Below are 14,159 nucleotides of genomic sequence, written 5' to 3' on the forward strand. Positions count from 1 at the left end.
AGAAATACTTCAATTTCACACTTTTAGATTTTCTTAGAATTAACCAATACACAGGAGTAATATCAAAGAAGGGTCTGTGAATCACAGTTTCACATATTACACTTAGCCATGTATTAAACCGTTCTGGTATACTCTAGCTCCCCTCCCCCCCAACTGCATACTTTGGCTGTGTTAAATAAATTTGTAGAGGAAGTGGTTTCTTGTTGCTCATTCTTTTAGTAGAGTATTACTACTACTACTTGTTTTTTTTCTGTAACATGGCAAAAAGACAGTTTTCACGCTCTTCCTGAATGATAATAGGCAGAGTCAGACATGAGAAGAATCACCGATTTCAAAAGAACAGGAGGACCTTTCCTGTTTTTGTTTGGTTTAAATTGCCGTTAAAAGTAACGTGCAGTAAAGTTTTCAGAATCTGCTTTCACTTTGTTCCTTGGGCATTAGCCAGACTTGAAATTTAGTTAGGTTTGTTGCCTCTTTAAAGACCCTTTAGTCAGAAATAGCTAAAAGAATTTTCAGTGATAGATTAAAATTGCATCTTTTTATCTACCAATGATCACAAATAGACACTTCACAATCTACAGAATCACTTTTGTCCACTTTTTTAATAATCTGAATCATGATTAGGTTTTACTGTAGTTTAGACCACAGTAAGCTAAACACTCTAATTCCTATTGCTTCCTTTCATTTTAAAGTATTAAAACATAAATCATTTTACTGAGATTAAAGTTACTTTATTATTTTCAGACAGTTTAGCATATATTACAAAGATCTTTAGAGGCATCCTTAGAGGTCAGCTCGAACTCCAAAACCCGGTCCTTTCGGTGGTTCGGTCAGAGATGTAAGGCCACCAGCTGGCTCACAAGAAAAACGTCCACTCCTGAAAAATGACAGCAGATTTATTCGTTGCTGGTACTGTTATAACCAATGTTTAATCACTGGATAGAAGACCTTAACAAAACTGCCTCAAGGCTGAAGCCACTTGTTTCATTCATGTATTCATCCTTCAGAAATGTGGGATGCCACCCTTTAATTAAAAGGCTTTCAAATTCAAGTAACAACAAACAGCTTCATAACTCAAATGCAAGATGTAACTGTTAGGGTTTTTTATTCACCTATTTAAAGGCAGACCAAACAAAAGTGATGTTGATACCACCAATACTAAAGGCAACATTCCGATTGTATTAGTCATGTTTCTGCTAGAGATGTATCCCTGCACTCAGAAACAAGCTTTTAACATTGTTCTCTCATTCTGAAAAAGTAGGAATAGATAAAACACTAGAATCAAATAATAGTAATTAATTACGCCATTCACACACCCATGGTTGTATTTGGGCTAACAAAGAACAATAGGAAGTAACAGGTGATAACAGTTCAGAAACAAACGTTTCACAAACTTCCCCCCAAACAGGTACTGTTGATTTACATGAAATCAACATGTAAAAAACAGGTGACACCCTTCACCTGTTAGATACTGAGCCAAATGAAGCTGTGATTTTCCCATTTCACGGTCCTGTAGTCATCAGGAACATGAAATTTCTCTGCTCAGTTCTTTCCGGCTTTGAATAAATAGAAAGGCACTGAATAAATACCATGCTGTTCAGTAAACTAATTAACACTGTTTAGCTGCATGTTGTGAACTCCTAGAGTTGTAATAGGAATTACAATTTCCTTCCTCAAAATGGAGAAGCCTTCAAGTAGCTGCACGTTATCATACAAATACAGCATACCTTGGGCCAGGTTTGGGAACTTTGCCGGCCTTTAGCTCATCGATTATTTCTTCGATATCTTTGGGTGTCAAATCCTCCTAAAAAAAAATAAGTAAAAAGTCAGCAATTATGCTAACTGCAGCATTTACAATTATCAGATGTGTGGCCATCTAAACGGGGATCCTAGCACAGGTAATTTTGATCCTGTTATTGGTACATACATGTACCATTTTAAATAAGGAAAACTAAAAAGCCTAATGTAATTTTAGTAATAAAATCCCTAATTTACATATAGTTGCAGAAATGATGTTAAAGCTAACTATGTTCACTCTAGTCATCCATCACTTGGGTTTGTGGCTTCAAATTCCTTAGCAAGCTAGTGGGTGCAGTACAGGAGAACAATTCTTAAAAAAGAATAAGTAAATCAGATTGTGATAGCATCACAAGATAGTTTTAAAATAAGTTTTAGATGGCATTTAAAGACTGCATTTATTCCAATGCATGAATTCTTTGGTCCGATGGCAGCCAAGCGAGCCATAATTCAAAAGTCTGAAAGTTCAAAAATAGTGTTAAGCTAGACCATACTTTCCAACTGACTGTTTTAACGTGGTTTTAAAAGCTTACTGAATACCCGTTTGATTGAAATTCCAGATTTATAGGCAGGCCACTATCAAAAAATGCAACAGCACAATGAAATGAAAAAATATATGAATTCTGTATTATCTTGTTCCCTTCTCCTTACTATGCCACAGGTTTTGCTTCTTGATACCATTCTTAAGTTCCCTTTCTCTTCCACAGGCTGCAGTATTTCCCTCAGGAAACTTTCAGAGCTCATCAAGCAAGTTAAGACAGCATTACACTAGCAGTACTGTATATTTTAAGTTAACAGCTGCACTAACTTTAAACTAATTCATAGTTATGGGCTTTCCAAATACACTGTCATGCCTCTGATTCCAGTTTTATACAGAAAAAAGAGAAGCCAAACAAGGAAGTGACTGCATTGAGAAGAACTTGATTTTCAACGCATTCTCCTTTTTCAAGAGTATTTCCATGTTCTCAATCACAATCATGGCAATGGACAAAACTCAAGAATAAATCAGAATGTGACAGTGGGTAACACCAACTTTTACAACTTCAGATACCACTTGTGACTCTCATACAGAGAGTCTCATACTAAGATGCTGTATTCACATGAAATATGAAGTGCAAAAGACAAGGCACTAATCCCCTTGACAATTATGATTTTAAAAAGAAAAAAAGTCTTTAAGCTACAGCTAGTACCTTTTTGACTACAGTACAATTTCTAGCAAATGAAAATCGAAAGAAATTCAGGCAAGTGAAAGAGCCATTTTTAAAAGGACAGTAAAAAAACAACACTTAGAAGGCTGTTAAGCAAATTAAATGATTGTGGATGAAAACTGCATTAGAAACAGACTGAAGCAGAAAAATTGTGCTTTTTCTACGTAGAAGATAACGAAATGCTGTCAGAAGAATTCTATACTGCAAGTCTACATTAAATGGTTTCAGAAAGCTGGTTAGGAAGGTTGCAACACACAGGTCGATGCTGTTCAGGTTAGTCAAAATAAATGAAGGCAAACGTGAACTAGGAACAAGCTGTGACCAAAATCCATACTGCTGAAATTAATAATCTGATACTAATACACTGGAAAGAATGTTTCAACCTACCTACCACATTCTGTGATAGCTTAGCAAAAGACTGCTACTGCATCAATAACATACTCCCAGTATTTCTCTCTGCTCAGAAGGGATCATGCAACAGATGAAGAAAGCACACTTTTTTTGTTGTTTTTTATTTTTTGCATTAGGAATAGTGGTTTTAGTAGAAGAGTAGGAATAACTATTATAGTATCAGTGACACGTCATCCAAAACCACTACGTAAGGCTTTGAAGAAGTAGCTGGTAAGGGAAGACTTCCATACGAAGAACTGAAGAGCCTAGCACTGGGTTCAAACAGGCACCCAGAACAAGGTGTGGCCATTGCTGCATTCTTCACAAATGCAGAGAAAGGAAAATTCTGAACGTGCTTTCCATCATTCTTTTCATCATAGATCAAACCTGGACTACACAAGAATTAAGCCCTGAGCCAAGGACTCAGCAATTCTTCAGCACAATCAATCACTTCCAGCTAATGAGTATTAAGAAGAGACTTCCTAAATAATGTTGCAGCATTTCAGTCATTTCTATTTTTAAGCCAGAAAGTCAAAGATTACCAGCTTCTTGTAAAGTTTTTTATACAGATAACACATTGATGTAGTGAAGAGGACTGAAACTTCCTAAGTTTTTATTTGGGGGGGAAAAAACACAATAGAAATAGTATTTTACTCTATACCATCACGGTCTGCTGCTTTTTGGACTTTCTCCACAGTGTCTATAGAACCCCATGCTGTACATTTTCTTCTTCTTTTCCATTATATACTACTAAATGACAAAACCAGGCTGTTTGTGCTTCCAGATTATGAACTGTCTGCATTACTTCAAATGACAAAGCACACCTCTGAAACAAAGCCCAAAGCAGAACACCTACTGAACGTATTTATTTAGGGGAGGTAGTTCAGTGCTACTGTATGGGAAGGCAAAACCTGGTAATTAAAGCAAGTTGACTTTTAGCAGATGATGCATCATCTTAACTTGCTCATTAAATGAGAAAAGGAGAGACTGAGAACTACTGCAACCTCAAAAAGGCAATGATGCAGAGTTTAAAAAAAAATCTAAAGGAAAAAAGCATTCTTTCTCAATCTGAAAGCCACCTGTGAAACTGCTCATTGTACCGTATGGATATGCCAAAACACCACTTCCATGAGAATCTCTATCCATGATCTCATCACCTCCAAATGAAAACGAGAGCATTTACAATGTGTGTTCTTACAGAGACCAGGACATCAATACATTATCGTACAGATGAAGTGTTTCAGGAAGAGGCCGAGAAAGTAAAATATGTTCTAAGCTATCCCTGCCAACAGCGATTTGAGTAACCGACCAAGAATTCAGAATCAGAAAGAATGAAGATTCAGGTAGCTCAAAGCAATCTAGTTTCTTAAAAATACTTACATAATAGTTGTCATTTATTTGTACCATCGGTGCATTTACACAAGCACCCAGACATTCCACTTCAATCAATGTGAAGAGTTTATCAGGTGTTGTTTCCCCAACTTTTATACCTAAAAAAAAATAAAAGAATATTAGGTTCAGCAATGGTTATGGATCAAGATTAATAAACAATATTGTAATTACTCCATAATTTCCTCATTACGTGTATTTTGGCCGTAAAAACATTTGTACAGTTAAATCCTCTTAAACGAGTCTAAGACTGTGAAGTTAGTCTTTGGATACATTTTGAAGACCTGATTTAGTTTTCATTTGTTGAAAAATAACCATGAAATGACACTTCTCAGAAAAGCTCTACTCAGGAACATTTTTAGGAATCGGTATAACGTAATAGAAAAATTTGGAAAATACAGCTCTCCTATGTTGATATTAAATGCGTTAATAATCAGCGTTAAGTACTGAATCCCCAAATTAACCAAGAGCCAAGTATTAGGAGTGTTGGTCCGAATTTGCAAACAGCTTCCAAGTTCCTCCACAAGAGCTTATTTCCTGAACAACCCCATCATACGCATGCTTAGCTTCCATGACGTGTTACTGCTCTAGTGATACAACCAAAAAAGATACAGACCTCCCCCAGAGGGCAGGTTAGCCAAAATAACATCTCAGAGTCTTAGCTTGCCAGAACATTCTGTGGAAGGATAAAGGCTAAGATGCAATTTCCCCCCATAGTTAACAGGGGCAAAAATTAGTAAAAGTTTAAGCGAGGCCTGTGTCTCAGTATGATCTACACAAACACTCTTAATTCCAGGAAACAGTTGCTTTTCCTTTGACTTCTCAAACTAAGTTTGAATTAAAATCAAGCCATCTTTGCAGCAACAAAACCAGGACAAGCTGAATCTAAAAATGCCTTTTCCAGACAATGGAACATGAGGGAAGCAAGATTATAAACAACTGGTCTTAGCCCTTATCACTGTCGTTTTTCTGAAAGGTCAGCATAACGTGACTGCATAGGATGGGAAAAGTTAGTTGCTGACCTTACCCTCTTCTCCTCATAACACAACAAGGAGAAAAGCAGAGAAAAAGTACACAAAAGCGGTGAGTTCTCCTTACATCTCACATGATGCAGAACTCTCAACTGACTTTTCCCATGAGAAATTTACAAGTCACCTTATTTAAGGAGAAAAAGCCTCACTAATAATTTCGTATAGCGTATACCTTAAAAATCTTATTTTACATATAAAGAAGTGCCATGACATTCAGAGTCCTCTCCTGTATATGGGATAGTGCTTAATTTGCAATCCAAGAGTTATATTAGAATAATTCATTTCCTGGCAAATTGCCTTTAAAATCACACTTTAAGACCACTAAATGAGACTCCTGACTTTTATTCTACTGTACTGAAATATTTGGATTTAGTACTCCTTATTTTCAAAATCCTACAGTGACCTCTCTCTAAATGAGAAGCATTTCTGCACTGTCTCCATCATATAAAGGACTTTTTTTTTTCAGTTAGAAAACAATCCATCATTAAACCAGGGAGGAAAAAAAAGCATATTACGAATTTGTATCATACCAAGCTTCTTCTTGATGGCTTCTAAAATGCTATCAGAGTCCCGCAGCATGCAAGGCGTGGTAGTGCAGACCTGGATATGGTATTTCCCAACAGGCTTACGGTTATACATGGTATAGAAGGTTGCTACTTCGTACACTCTCATGGGAGGCATTTCTAAAACTTCAGCAACCTATAATAAGGGGAAAAGAAGACACTGTATTGAATTCTCACAGGGCACCAGTAAAGATATTTCAGAAATCATCTCAGTCAAGTCACCTGTCCTGTATCTGCACTATGAGGCTTAGGTACTCCAGATACACAGGAAGAAGGGGATGGATTTCAAAGTGTAGCTATTGAAGTGCTAAGAAAAACCACTCGAGTTACTCTGACTGGAGTTGACCTTGTTTGAGCGCAAACTCCACTGAGCCAAGGATTAGCACAGCGAGGAGCTGCAGTCAATCCTCCTCCAGCATCACACACAAGCTAGTTTCAAGAAGTCAGCTGGGTCCCAGCTTTCATTATTAGCTCCAGCTCATACTCTGCTTGCACTCTTGCTGCATGAATGAACAGACTCGTACAAATCCGCCCACGCTAACCCACTTCAGCCTTCTGGCAAAGGGAGCAATCCAGGCTGGTGCTACGCTCCCCTCATTCAGGTACAGCAGGCTTTCTTGGGTCCCGTGACGTACCAGGGCTGGCCCTAAAACCACCACTACTACACCTGCAGATCGGCATCCCAGCTAATAAATACAGTGATGCACAATCTCCACACAGTCAGTTCTGGTGGAAGTACCCCTGACCTCATTAACCTGGCACACTGCTCAGGTTGAGAACTGACAGCTTTCAAAAGCGTGGCTCTTCTGTATTCCAGTACCTATAGCAGCAGGAAAATAAGCCACAGAAAATACTTGCTTGCTTAAAAATCATAAGGTCATTTTAAATGTATCACTTTCCAAGTAAGCATAAAAATACTTTTCTCATTTGGCGTTAATGGAGATTTGAGGCTTTATCCTACATTATTTGCAGTTTTATACGATGTCTACCACTGTTTCTAAGCATGCACTTTACTCTTACTCAGTAACTTCTATAATCCTCACAATCCTGCTTTTAGTTTATCTTGATTGAACTTGAAACTCTTCACTTTAAAACTGATAATGCCAGTTTGCAACGCAAAATGCGAGATTAAGTTGTATGAATAGAAAAACTGAGGTGCAAATTTCTTGGTACTTTATTTCTGTCGTGCAACCTATCACTTTGGAGCAGCATAGCTGTTTGCTTATTTTGAAACATTTTAATCAGTAACTTGATAAGAAACCAGTCTTAAGGACACTTGCTACGAGGCGTTACGAAATACTCACTGTACCCACTACGTTGCCACGTGCTTTGTGGAAATCGTTACAGGCCCAGAGATTAAGTACGATCCTGGCCATGTGCGTAGTGCTACTGAGGTACAGAAGAGTAAAACATCATCATCTTTTTTCTTTCCCCCAAATTAAGCAGTGAACAAAGTCTTTCAAGTTTACTCCTACTTCCAGGATGATTCTAGGAGGAGCCTGTCTAAGGCCCACGTTGTCTTTGTTTTGTTCAGCCTGTAGCTGCTAGCAGTGGGCTAATATTACACAAACAGAGGCAAGGTTCCTGCAATAGTTTTCCCTTTTTTTTTTTAAAAACGTAGTCTCATAGTGAATACTCACAGTTCTGTGCTACATGTAAATTCCTGCATTAGTCCACTTTGGTAAAAGTCCTAATATTGTACTATTAAGAGTTAGATTTTAAAAAAATATGCTTGCAAAATAAGTTAGCACTAAATACCTTGTTCATAGCTGAAATGGGCAACCATCCATGCTGTCTTTGAGCCAGATCTAGTACTGCCATCACAGCTGCAGACTTGTGTCCCCCTGGGTAATTGTTTATGATTGCTTCTATTCGCTTTTTAAAGGAAAAAGAAGAAAAACATCAGTACTGAGCTAAAGACAAAGCTTGCATGCTTATGGTGGATTTTATTTTATCTGCATACCTTCTTGTTCTCAGGTGTGAACTCAAAGGGAGTATCTGGATTATTTTCGGGACTATCTCTGTGCTTCAAGAAAAATAAAAGAAATAATAGGGTTGTCAGGGAATTATTCAAGACAGATTTACTGTTGTAAAGCATTTTATTAGACAGTTACAGTTGAGTTGCTTGAATAAAACTGATTTGATACATTCCAGATAAAAATGTCGTAGTACTCTATCATAAACGACTAATAATCTCTCAGAAAGTAATAAAACATGTTGGTAATTATTTCATCACTCTTAAAAAAAAAAAAAGACAACTTATTCCTGTTATTTCCTATTCAAGTAATTATTTCTTCAAGAATTCGGTATTATTTACAAAACAGACATTTGTAACAGCTGATACAATTTGGCAATTATGGTCAAACTCATCACAAGTAGATGAAGAGTCCTCTAGTTAATACCTTAACAAACAAAAGACTAAAACAATAGCCCATTTTTTTTTTGTTTTCTCATGAGACCTTAACTATAAAACAAAACTTTAAAACTTATCAAGAAACTTTCTATATAAATATGTCCACATTTAAACATACATTATTAACCAATTTTTACATTTCATAATTTTGTAAGAGATATCAACATTTCACATACGATTCTGAATCAGAACAGAACAAGCAGAATTTCCAAATTCCTACTTCCAAAATCAGGTATTTTATCATAATATTTCTAAGGTTTTCTTGGAAAACATCAAATTAGAATTAGTTCTAATTTTTATTTTCAGAAAATACAAATGTGGAAGTCTTAAAGAAAGTGATTTCTACTATAATTATATTTTAGTTCTGATAAAAGCCCTTACCCCCTAGAAAAGCTTGCTGCACAAAACTTCCAGTTATCTCAAAGTAGCTCATTATGACATACTCATAGCTGAGTTTGACTCCAAGCTTCATGCTATTTTCAAACTGAGAACGTTTCAAATTAAAGTGGAAGAGCACACAAAAATTCAAGTTATACTCAAGGGCTGAAGCTAAAAGTCATCCACAACCCACAATTAAAGGAAGAACCCTACTCCTCTGACTTTCATCATCCTCTCAAACAACCTAGGATGATTTTACAGTTTCCATGCTACCTTTGAAGGCCAGGCTGGATGGGGCTTTGAGCACCCTGGTCTAGTGGGAGGTGCCCCTGCCCATGGCAGGGGGGCTGGAACCAGGTGATCTTTAAGCTCCCTTCCTACCCAAGCCATTCGGTGCTACCTTCTTAGAAAGTAGGGAAGGATTTCATGAAAGATCGAACGTGGCAAGTCACTAACGTTGTGAGCGACCGTTGTCAGTGCACAACTTAAAATGTGGATGATTCACAGCCATTCCTGGATTTAGAAATTTTAATACAGAAACACCAAAAGGTCAAACACAACTTCTAATCACAGCTGGTGTCCTAGTGAGAGATTCCCTTTGCTCATCCCATCGATACGCTGGAGCAGCCAGTACTACTACCACTGTCAGTTTGAGGGCACGAATATCCCTTTCCCAGTTTCAAGCCTAAAAAAAACCTACAATCAATACGTACTTCTCCACTTGGGATGACTTTCCCTGTAATAACAGGAATTACAGAATGGTAACTGATTTGCTTTGAACACACTGGTCTTTTAGCAAGTATGAATGTGTTGCTTGTACTGTCTAGAACATAAAACAGCTCTCACGAACAGAGTTGCCTCTATTTTAGTCTGACCCAAAGAAAGGATTTCACTCATCGTATGTATTGTTGGAGAGGGTTTTCTACCAAGAATCAATGAAAGTTCTTAAAAAGAGGCTATTGAAGGAAAAAAGAAGTGACTGGAAATACCCTGCAAGTTTTAATTTCTTTCCCTTACAGATCTGCTGTAGGTCACTGCTGCTCTGATAATCCATGATTCATGGTATTTCCATAACTTAACTTTTCCTTCTCAAATCTGCACGCCTGCTTTATTTCAGGCTACTATTTTGCCTTCTGCTGTTACTTGCTAGTTATGTTTCTACTTGATCTCAATTTCTTTTGCAAATAGCTTTATTACATTGAATTATTACCCCCTCCCTGCATCTAGAGCAGCTGTTATTTCTAGTATATCATCTCTAAAATGATATCCTTAAATACTCTACGTGCGAGTACGAACAATAAAAACTTAATAAAAGAACAAATACCCCATTACCAAAACAAACAAAAAACACCCCACAAACAATTTCCCATGCTCTTCTAGCAAAAGTTCTGTTGGGGAATAAAAATAAAAGGAGTTTATGATGCTATTAAACAAAACTCACACGAAATCACAAAAAAAAATAAGTCACAAGAAGCTCACTAAAGCTCACAGCTTTTCTTTTCTAGCTCCCTTTTGCTATTTTCATTCTCCTCGCTCCAGCAAGCCACTGAAACAATAATGTAAGTCTTGCAAAACGCCTGGAGAATTTATGAAGCTGTCTAGCTTCATCTACCTGACACCGCCATCCATTAGCGTGTCAAAGCCACCTTTTGCCTGTCTTCACCAATCTCAAACTACTCTTGAAGTTTCCTAACTCGTCAGCCTACACTCATGTTTCCTGTATTCCTTTAGCATCAGCTCTCACTCCATAAATCACCAATGCCTGTTCAGGTTGCTGGAAAACTACACGAAGCATGTACTGTAATCCCATTAGCTTCATCCAACGGGAAAGCTGCGGAGACAGCAGCAGCTGCAAAAAGTCAAAAAAAAAAAAAAAAAGTCTGTCCAAAAACACTGAGCACCTGCTTCCAACAAAATGGTCAATTCTCTAGAAGAGCGCTGATTTCCACCAAATGGTGGAAAAATGCCAAATTACTCAGCTGTTGGGCTGAAGTCTGGATAAAGCACTGAATGGAGCAGAATGGGACAGAAGACACTTCTCAGAGATGCTTCAGGTTCTCTTCGTAGGTAGACAGCACAGCTGCTTTAGGTGTTTAAATCTTGAGTGCTTTTTTACTTATGCAATCACTATTGCTGTTTTTATGTATTGCAATAATGCCTGATGGACTCAATCCTGAATTGCTACTCAACTTATTGTACGCCATGGCGCATGAACCAGAACTGCATTTTTCAACTGCTAGCAAACAGCTAGACCCAGACCCAGAGCTATGGTTAATTCTGTGGCAAATTGTAGAAGCCAAGAAACTGGGAACACAAAAAGCATCACAAGCTTCAATTACAAATTAAATTAACTACAGTAAGAAAAGGAAACAAGAACTGTTTTGCAATGAAATACATTTAAACAAAATCTCACACAATCACACACAAATGCTAATATCACCACTACAGGAGTTTTCATTACATAAAGAAATAAACGCTACCAAAATAAAACCTTTTGGTACTCTTATCACAACTCTAGTAAAAAGATTTCCACTCGCCTTCCACAGCAAAGTTCTGCACATCAGAAACTTTAGGCAGATTTAAAAAAATTCACATGCCAAACTCTTGTTACACGCCCCTTTTCCAGTAGGGTAAATTACTTACCACAAATAAGGCTCCTCCGCTGGAGCTGCATGCTGGTGTTCCATGGAAGTAGCGGATTTGTCTTATCTACAAACAAAATAAAGTAGTCTATAATAATTATATATCAACAGTCTATAATTTGTATAACTGTTTTCAGAATGAGCTTGATTTCTTTTCTAATTGTAAACCATTAATTCTTTTGTCATCACTAAATTTAAATCGTGTTGAGAAGAAAACAAAGAGCTCTAGGATACCATTAGGAGAGCACAGCGACACTGTCTGAAATGGTCAAGGTATGTTAAGGGGAGTTAAAAGATTTAACTTCAGACTGGTGATGTTCTAACACAGCTTAAATCTGCCTCGAGTACAAATCCTCATTAAATATTTCATGAAGAATTTTGCAGGGTGTTACTTTATAGCATATGTGCTTCCCAAAGTTTGCCGAGGGTACCATTTCTACTGAGGTCCTTCTCAGGTGTTTTTTGAGCTTTCAGCTAACTGAACAGCATGAAAAAAGAGAACAAAAAATTAAGCACCTGAAATACCAAGAGAACACAGACCTGTACGCAAACTGTTTTCAGCTATTTTCTACAGTCTCTCACTAGATCAGTCATGCCAAAATAGATTGAGAATGCTAGATTCTGGCCAGTAATATTAAAGTCACCTTATGATATTATTTTGTCACAAGCAAACATTTTGCACAAATTTCATCTTAAATCAATATTAGATTAATACTGAATTCTAGACTAATTTTGAGAGCTCTTTAAGAGAAGGATTAAAAAACCAGCCCTCTGTAACTCTTTGTGTATAAAATTTGTTGGATCTCAAATGGGTCGGCATCCAACAAGCAAAAATAGAGGCATGGGGTCAGAGCTGGGATCGAAACCGAACTACCAGGCAACTACAGGCCCTGCTTATCTGAAAAAAAAAAAAAAAAAAAAAAAAAAAAAAAAAAAAAAAAAAAAAAAAAGCAGTGTGCCAGCTTCTCAGTGAACGTGACAAGAAGTAAAATTCAGGCAAAGGACTCAAAGTGCAAGCAGGGCACACGAGTACAGCAGAAATCCTGCAGACAATGGGGTTAACCCTACTAAATCCTAAGCAAGTTTAGTGCACTCCCATACAGCTGGGGCCGTGCAGGGTCAGTACGGTAAGCCCCGGGTGCCTAATTTTAGGGTGTCCCGCTGTGAGGGGCAGCCTGCTTGCAGGGGACGCGCTCTGACCCCATTGCTTTAAGGACACCGCTCTGCTTCCCAGAGCCCAGCCCCAGGCTCCAGGCCGAGGCAGGCTAACCCCTGCTTTCCAGACAGGGCCTGGAGGATTTCAGCCAGCGTAGCCGGGCCTCGGCATGGAAAAACTGCGCCAGAAACCAGCCCCTCACCCCCAGCCCCACACAGCGCAGCGCCCCACGACCCCACAGCAACCCGCCGGCCGCCACCAGCCGGCGGGGACGACCCCGTGAGGGGGCGATGCCCTTCCCCGAGTCCCCCCCCGACGGCCCAGGACCGGTCCAGCGCTGCCCCAAAGCCCCGTGTGGGGCAGAGCCGCCCCCCATCACGCCGCCCCCTTACCGAGCGGGCGGTCGCGGCCCGCAGGGGAGCGCAGAGGAACATGGCGGCGGCGCCCCCTCCCCCCGGCCTTCTCCTTGAGGCCTGCGCTCGCCCTCGGCGCTGCCACAGCGGGACGGGACCGCCCCGCGCATGCGCGGCCGCCTGAGGAGAGGGAGCCGGCCCTCACAGGCCGGGGGTTGGGAGGAAAAAATAGGAAAATAAAAAGAAAAATGTCGGTGTTTTCCCACCAGGCTGCCTCTCCTCTAAATTGTGAATTCCTGGCTGGTTGGGTGTGAAAATTTTGTGTCAAATTATCGACCCACAGCATCTATATGAGAACGCTTTTGCAACCTTTTGTGGCATGCACCACTGTTAATAAAAAAAAAAAAACACAAAACACAAAACAACACATTTGAAAACAAGCCTAAAAAAACTCCCTTCGAAAACAAGTATAATTAAAATAATGATAAAATAATAAATAAAACTGGGAATATGTGGAGGAACCAGTGACGTTTTTTGGTCTTAGAATTTCCTCCTCATCTTTCTACCCAGCTTGGTTGATCGTAATAGGATCGCCAAGGAAGTTAGGACTGTTTTGCACTTACGTTTTGACATCTCTTGCTCAGAAAAAATCACAACCTTGGCCTTCAATAAACATTTTCATTTTGCAGTATAATTCAGTACAAATTGCTGGAACTGAAAAAAAAAACAAAAAAAAAAAAAAACACATAACCAATTGGTTCTTCCTTGGGTGCAACAGAAACTTTGGTCACATTTCATCGTTGCGTAGACCCTGTATTGTTCAGATCTTCTGGTTGAGC

General features: G+C 38.8%; 1 protein-coding gene across 1 annotated transcript; it reads right to left on the reverse strand.

Annotated features, from left to right (window-relative positions):
- Nucleotides 1-709: 709 nt before the first annotated feature.
- Nucleotides 710-13,479, reverse strand: NDUFV2 (NADH:ubiquinone oxidoreductase core subunit V2). Its single transcript, XM_084281528.1, has 8 exons — nt 13,360-13,479; nt 11,813-11,878; nt 8,342-8,404; nt 8,137-8,253; nt 6,346-6,514; nt 4,776-4,885; nt 1,728-1,804; nt 710-877 (listed from the first exon to the last, which is right to left on the reverse strand). Exons 1-8 carry the CDS (start codon nt 13,399-13,401, stop codon nt 784-786), a joined length of 738 nt encoding a protein of 245 aa, XP_084137654.1. The 5' UTR covers nt 13,402-13,479; the 3' UTR covers nt 710-783.
- Nucleotides 13,480-14,159: the final 680 nt, after the last annotated feature.

This window comes from Netta rufina (genome assembly GCF_964035555.1).
Source record: "Netta rufina genome assembly, chromosome: 2".
Taxonomy (NCBI): domain Eukaryota; kingdom Metazoa; phylum Chordata; class Aves; order Anseriformes; family Anatidae; genus Netta; species Netta rufina.